The sequence below is a fragment of the Miniopterus schreibersii genome (assembly GCF_964146895.1).
Source record: "Miniopterus schreibersii genome assembly, chromosome: X".
In the NCBI taxonomy this organism is placed as follows: Eukaryota; Metazoa; Chordata; class Mammalia; order Chiroptera; family Miniopteridae; genus Miniopterus; species Miniopterus schreibersii.
The window spans coordinates 17,246,559-17,253,813 of record NC_138104.1 but is presented as its reverse complement, the minus strand read 5'-3'; the positions used below and the strand labels follow the sequence as shown (position 1 = coordinate 17,253,813).

General features: G+C 48.2%; 1 protein-coding gene across 1 annotated transcript in view; it reads left to right on the top strand.

The window, feature by feature from the left end:
* Positions 1 to 6,045: 6,045 nt before the first annotated feature.
* Positions 6,046 to 7,255, top strand: part of IL13RA1 (interleukin 13 receptor subunit alpha 1) — a 50,374-nt gene continuing 49,164 nt past the window's right edge. The window contains exon 1 of the mRNA XM_081125243.1: positions 6,046 to 6,393. Within this exon, the coding sequence (XP_080981369.1) occupies positions 6,315 to 6,393 (79 nt within the window). The 5' untranslated portion in view covers positions 6,046 to 6,314. The remainder of the gene's footprint in view (positions 6,394 to 7,255) is intronic.

The window sequence follows — 7,255 nt, the reverse complement described above, 5'->3', positions numbered from 1 at the left end:
TGACAGCACCAGCACCTCAACCAGAAGCCAAAGGAGGCTACTGTGATGCAGAGGCTCTTCCTCTTTCAGAGACCAGTGTCAGAAAGCAGAATAGGGCCAATTCAGAGGCAGATTTCAGCCTGACGGGATGAGGCCGTGGAGCGACTGGAGGGGATATTGAATGCTCTCAAAGAGAACAAGAGAGAGTAGATGCCAGACCCCAGGGGCTCACTCTTTCTTGGAGCAGCACCCCAAGTCATTGGGCCCAGGGAAGAATCAGCCTCACAGCCCATGGGTGTGATGGCCACAGCAGTTCACCTGGAGGCTGACTAGGTCCCTGACTGTTAACACCTCAAAGTATCTTTCCCCAGGCTCCTTGCTACTGGGTAAGCATTAAAGAAGTATGGTAATTCATCTTAGAAACCAGATCTACAAACACCACTTTTATTATGTCACTGCCTGGCTCGTAAAAGTCTGTATGATTCCTTATTGCTCAAGATCCAGCCATAAACTGATTGCTTCTCTCTCTCTCTCTCTCTCTGTGCTGGTCAACCTTCAAGGTCTAGTTCAACTCCAATCTACTCCAAGAAGCCTTTAAAAGCAATTCCAACCACACTGGTCTGTCTCACAGGTACCAATCTATATACCCAAATGAACATTTTTACTGTTTCTGGTTGTTTTTTGCATTTTCTCTCATTGCTTTATATACCTTTCTACAACTTAAACTGGAAATTTCCCAAGGGCAACAAGAAATGCTGCTTTTTGTTGGTTGGTTGATTGGTTGGTTGGTATCCTTCACAGCACCTGGCAAAGTGTAATTTCTTCATTCATTAAAATATTTATTGAATATGTACTATGAATCAAGGACAGTTCTGAGTAGTAGGGATACAGCTGGAAGCAAATCAGAATAAATCCCCTGCGCTTGTGAAGCTTATACTCGAGTGTGGCAAGACGGAATCACCCTGGAAGGGGATAGGGAGTGAGTATGGATGGGGTTTTCAATTTTGGATGTGGTGGCCAGGGTGACCTCTATGAGATGTCGACCTGTGGCTCTCTTTGAGGTGGGAGCAAATAGCAGAGGAAATAGGCAGGGCAGAGGCCCTGAAGCAGGGGTGTACTTGGCTAGTGTGAGGAATGGACATGAGGACAGCGTGGCTGGAGGAGAGCATGCTGGGCGAGAACAGGAGAGGAGGTTGGGAGGTGGAATGGGGTAGGGCCTTGGGGGCCATTGGAGAGTTCTGAGCAGAGGAGTGCCTTGTTGAATCCAAGAGTCAATTCAATAATAGCTGTAGACTTTAGAGACCTAGAGGTTGATGGGCCTCAGCAGACTGGCTCAGACACCCCAGCATCACGCTATTCTGACTCAGGATACACCCGAAGGGTCCTGTCACAGGCCTCCTGTGCAAACAGCACTCCCTTGAGTGAGCCACACTGAACTTGTAGAAGAAAACCACTTGCTGCAGAAACTTCAAGTCAATTAAACCTGCACATTGAGGGCATGGCATATCACTGGCCACATTACGTTCATCGCTATTTTCTCTGTGGTGCCAGATGGTATCTTTCCTCAAGCTGTCCCAAATAAACTTATGATCTAAGTAAGAGCAATGTGCTTGCTGTACACAGATGGCTTCAAGACAAGCCCCCTGGTGTTGTCCCTTCCAATCAGATTACTGTCCCTAAGCCCCTCTTATGTGAAAATCCTGGGTCACCCTGGACATTGTCTCTGGCCTCCAGGAACTTGAGTCCAGTGGCAGAAAAAGACATGCACACAAGCCTCTGTGTCATTTGCTATGGTAGAGAATTTGTCAAGTGCGATGAGCACACACATACGAGGGAGTAAAGAATTTTACATTTGGGGGTTAAAGAATTCAAAAAAATATGACATTTGAGGAATGGAAACACTTCCTGAGCAAAGAAACAGCAAGAGGAAAGATTTATAGTGAGAAAATATCAGCGGTGAGAAACAGGGGCCAGACAAGTAATAAGTGAGTGCCAGACCAGGCCAGGAAGCATGTGTCCTATTGCTAAAGTGGTCACCCCTGCTTAGCGCCTGCTGACTGCTGGTACACTGGAATGCAGGTCCAGTGTTACCAGAACTTCTGATTTCTCAAGAGAAGCTGGAAATCAGGGGTGTTATGCAAGATCTTCTGATTTTCTTTTCACTTTTAACTTATAAATTTAAACATGGCATTGGCCAAACAAAATGCCTACAAGGGACATTCGGCCTAAAGGTGGCCAGCTGGCTAAGAGTGTGAGAGTACAAGTGACTTGGGGAGCCTGGCTGGAGATGAAGCTGGAAGAGTTAGGGGAATGTGCCATGAAGAAAGAAGTCTGTAGGCAAAGAGGTTATGACTGCCCTTTGTGGCATTTGAGGGGAGGGGTGGTCACTTAAGAAACTTAAACTGGGAGTGAAATGATCAGATTTGCACACTGGGAAGATCTATCTCGGGGAGGGTGGACTTGAAGACTGTACTGATAGTATAAGGGAAAGGCCATCGAGATCTGAGTAGAACAGTGCAGGTGAGGAGGGTGGAGAAGAGTTCTGAGAGATGTTTTATGATGTGACTGCATGGCTATATGATGGGGTGGAGAAACTAGGAGCACTAGATACGAGGAAAGAAGGTATTAGGGATAAGTTCTTTTAGCATTAATCTCTCAAGAATTTTTGGTGGGCATGAGGACAATGGGGAGGTAGGGGTGAAGTACAAAAGATAACAAAGAGGATATTAGCTCAGGATTTCTCACCTTTGGCACTATTGTCATTTTGAGCCGGGTAGGTATTCATTGTGGGGTACGGGCCTGTGCATAGTAGGATGTTTAGCAGCATCCCTGGCCTCTATGCAGTAGATGCCAGTAGCAGACCCACAACCCCAAGTCGTGACCACCAAAAATATCTCTAGCCATTACCTAATGTCCCCTCGGAAGGCAAAATTGGCCCCATTGGGAACCATTGCTCTAGTGTCAGAGGAGGGAAACCCCCTACTTACTACTTCCCTTTTTGCTTTGCAGTGAAGGTGAGGGTCCCTTCAGTTTTGTCTAACAAAAGTTATAAGTCCCTTTGTGAGATTTTTGCCCAAGGAGCCAGAATTCTTAGCTATGAACTCAGGAGGGTGTCTCTAACTGGCTGGAAAACCAAAGAATTTATGTGCATATATACACAACCCAAGGACACGGACAATGGTGGGGAGAGTGACTGGGGAGGGGGAAGAAACGGGGGGAAGAGGTCATTGGGGAGAAAAAGGGACATTTGTAATACTTTAAACAAAAATAAAAATTATAAAAAATAAAAATAAAAACCCTGAAATAAAAAAATAAAAAAATAAAAAGACCTGACTTTGGAAAGAGGGACATTATTCTTTCCTCCTAGATATTTTCTTGTTTGTGCCCTTTTCTAATTCCACTTGCGGAAAAGGAGAAAGCCTTAGTGAGAAGGAGAAAGATCAAAAAAGCCAAGTAGAGGGACTGAGGTACATAGGTCAGCCACCTCAGGCTAAAGTGCAAATAAAGGCGAATGGTAGGTAGTCTCACACTCAAGTCATCAGGGTTCACAATGAATTAAGGGTTAAAGCAGCTAAACTTGATGGTGACTCATCATGACTTTGATTACGCAAAGACAAAATGAGAGCTCTGTTTATTGCAGTTCCTGGAAAGCCTTCCATTTATTTTCATCTTCCCGCAGACCAGGACAGTGGCCTAATTCCATCCAAGATGCTCATTGAGTAAAAGTACATAAAAATTACAAATAAAAATGTGATGTTGAAGAAACAACATTCCTAAACCTTGCCACTTTCTTCAAAAAAAATTTTTAATGTTGTTTGAAGTTTAGGGTCCAGAGGAAGTGGAACTGACTGTAACATTCTTATAGACAACAGGCCAGAACTATTGTGGTCATGCCACTGCTCTTTGTCTTTTTGCTCACAATGTCCAAATTCTCAGGGTCTTTTCTGGAGGCTAATGACAAGTCCTGACCCATATTTTCCTAATCAGTCCTGCCATTACTGTTCTTTCATTAAGTACTTGCTCAGTCTATGCAGACAATGTACCCAATGGCACTCGGCCAGTCCTCAGGGGCTCCGGTTCTCACTGGAGACTTCTTAAAGGAAGATGACATAATTGTTTTAAAGACATTGTTATAAACTTATTGTAAAATGTTTATGGCAAATGTCAACAAGTATGCATGTGTGTGGTGATAGGGAGGAGAGGTCTTAGGTTAGAGAATGGCTGGCCAGTTTGTAGGGGAATTCAGAAATTACATTATAAGAAATAATAACAGAAATAATCTCACAGTTCTACAGGCTTCGGTAGTTTACAAAGTGTTTTCATAAACATTATTTTGCTCAATAATATATGCAGGCAAGGATTTATTATGAACCTTGAACCGCAGGACTCAATATCCCAAAATTCAGCACACACAGGCCTGCCCTCTGGAAGCCTCCCTTGCCCCTTTGCTCCCATAAGGTGCCCCTTCTTTGTGCCCCACGGTTCCTTGTTCTTGCCTTTACGATAGCCCCTCTCACTGGATGTAGCTTTTTGTTGGCAGGACCTGCCTTTAATGACTGCCTACCATAGTTCTTAAAAGGACAATAAATATTCATTGAATTTGAGGGCCAAGAGTGAGGCCTTTGTTTTGGATAGGTTATACATTCCCATGCCCTTTGGAGAGGGTCTGGACTACATGTATTATCAACATTTTTATTGTTATATTTTTTTAAATAGGTTTTTTTAATTGATTTCAGAGAGAGGAAGGGAGGGGGAGAGAGAGATAGAAATATCAATATGAGTCATTGATCAGCTGCCTCCTACACGCTCCCTACTGGGGATGGAGCCCAAAAGCCGGGCATGTGCCCTGACCTAGAATTGAACCGTGACCTTCTGGTTCATAAATTGATGCTCAACCACTGAGCCAAGCTGGCCCAGCTATTGCTATATTTTTTGCAACAGATTTCAGGTATATACACTGGCTTAATTCAACCAAAATACACCTCAGTTAGTGGGGCTCATCCATGCAGACACGACTCTTTTTGGCAGGTGGTAACAGAATCATGTTCCCCACCCACCATGTCCATGTCCTAATTCCAGACAACTGTGAACATGTTACCTTACCTGGCAAAGGGACTTTGCAGGTCTGATTAAATCAAGGGTTTTGAGATGGGGAGGTTATCGTGGATTATCTGGTAGGTCTAATCTAATCAAAAGGGTTTTTAGAAATGAAAAAGGGAGGCAGGAGGGTCAGAGTGAAAGAAGATGTGACAAGGGAAGTAGAGGTCTGAGTGGTATAGCAACAAGCCAAGGAATTTGGGCACTCTTTAGAAGCTACAAAAGTCAAGGAAACATTCTCCCCTAGAACCTCCAGAAGGAAGGCAGCTCTGCCCATGCCTTGATTTTAGCCCAGCGAGACTTCTGACCTCCAGAACTCTAATGTAACTGTGATGTTTTAAGTTAGCAAATTCGTGGTAATTCATTACAGAAGCAATAGGAAACGAATAAAGGGTTTCCAGTTTCCCCCACCCCCAGCGTCAATTACCTTCGGTCACTCACTTTCTCTATATAATGTGTATCCTCCTGACTCACTTTCCATCCTCTCAGTACATACCCATGAAAAAGAAACACGCAAAAAGTTAGTTCTGTGCTTTAAAAAAACCCAAGTACACAGTATGGCACTGACCCTCATATTTACAGCTGTGCCCCCCCCACCCCCCAACATTATGTATTACTCAAATATACCTTTAGTCCTTTTCACAAAGCCACTCCCGCCAAGTCCAATCTGTGGTCTTCCAAGTCAACCCGGTGAGGTCGGGCTGGGATTACTAACCCTGGAGTCACAGTTTAGGAAACAATGGCTCAGAGGCCAAGGATTAGAAGCCATGCCTCTAGACTCCCAGGCCAAGGCTCTTCCCGGTAGATGGCCCTGCCCCAGTGCCCAGCAGGGCACAGTCCTTAGCTCACCCGAGGCTGCACAAGTAGGCACGTGGGGGCTGCGCGGGCCTGGGAGCTGGGGGGCGGGACCTGCAGGCGCTAGGGCTGGGCCCCGACGTGGTCAAGGAAGTTCTGTTTGACCTGTGGGGAGACTCAGGAAGGTGGGAGCGGCGGCGAGGACAGGTGTCGAGCGTCTGAGCCGGAGCCGCCGCACCCCGCCGGCTCTACCCCCTCCCCCGCGCTAGCTGGCTCGGGTTACCTGCGGCCGGGGGGCGGGGCGGGGCGGGGCAGGGCGGCCCTTCCCGACTTCGCCTGCCCTGGCCTCCGGGGCGGCGGAGCCGGGAAGTGGGAGCTGGAGCGAAGGAGGCGGAGACTGGCCAGGCTGCCGCCACCCGCCCGGCTCCGAGGCGAGGGGCTGCATGGAGCTGCCAGCGCGGCTCTGCGGGCTGTGGGCGCTGCTCCTCAGCGTCGCCGGCGGCGGGGACGCGGCGCCCACGGGTGAGTGCGGCCCTCGGGCTCCGGGTGGCAGCGGAAGGGCGGAGGGGGACGGGGCCGGGGAGGGCGGCGAGGGCGGCGAGGGCGGCGAGGGCGGCGAGGGCTCCGGGGGCCAGGGGCCGGGACCCGAATGTGCGCTGGGGTCTGTACTCTGGACGCCCGGCGATCAGCGACTGTGGCCTCGGGCGCCGCTTCGAGGTGGGGGACCCAGGGCGGTGGGGCTTTCCGGGTCCAGGGCGACGACGGCGGAGCTGGAGAACGAACACTTGCCGCTGCACTTCCCTTGTGCAGTCGGGAAGAAACACGCCAGCGGCGTAAGGGGGCGGCGGAACAGACCCGGAATGTAACCTGGAAGTCCAGGAGGGAATGAGGGGCCAGGAGCCAGCGACGACGGCGACCGAGATCCGGGCCAGCCCAGTCCAGTCAAGGGGTGGGAGTGAAGGGAACCTCTGAAGGTCCTAGTCCTGGTAGAAAAACGATGTGCCGGTCACGGCCTCCTCTGGCGTCGAAGAAATCCTTTGGGAAACCCAGAGTGGCAGACACGCGGATGCTTTTTTGGTTTTTCTTTAATAACCTTTATATTTTGGAATAACTTGATTTACAGAAAAGTTGCAAAGAAAGTATAGAGAGTTTGCGGATACCCCTCACCCTGTGCGGCAACTTTTATTTAATTCCTCAGAATCACTGTGAAAAGTTGGGGGCCAGTGACTTTCTCACGGACAGCTTCTGGCACGAGTGGTCTTTTGGATATTTTGGGTGATGACAGTAGCTCCAAAGTTGATGGGGTTTATGATCGCGTTGACACAGACACCCACAATTTGCTTATTGCATTTTCACCTGCCTGGTGTGCTTTGAAACCCAGGTT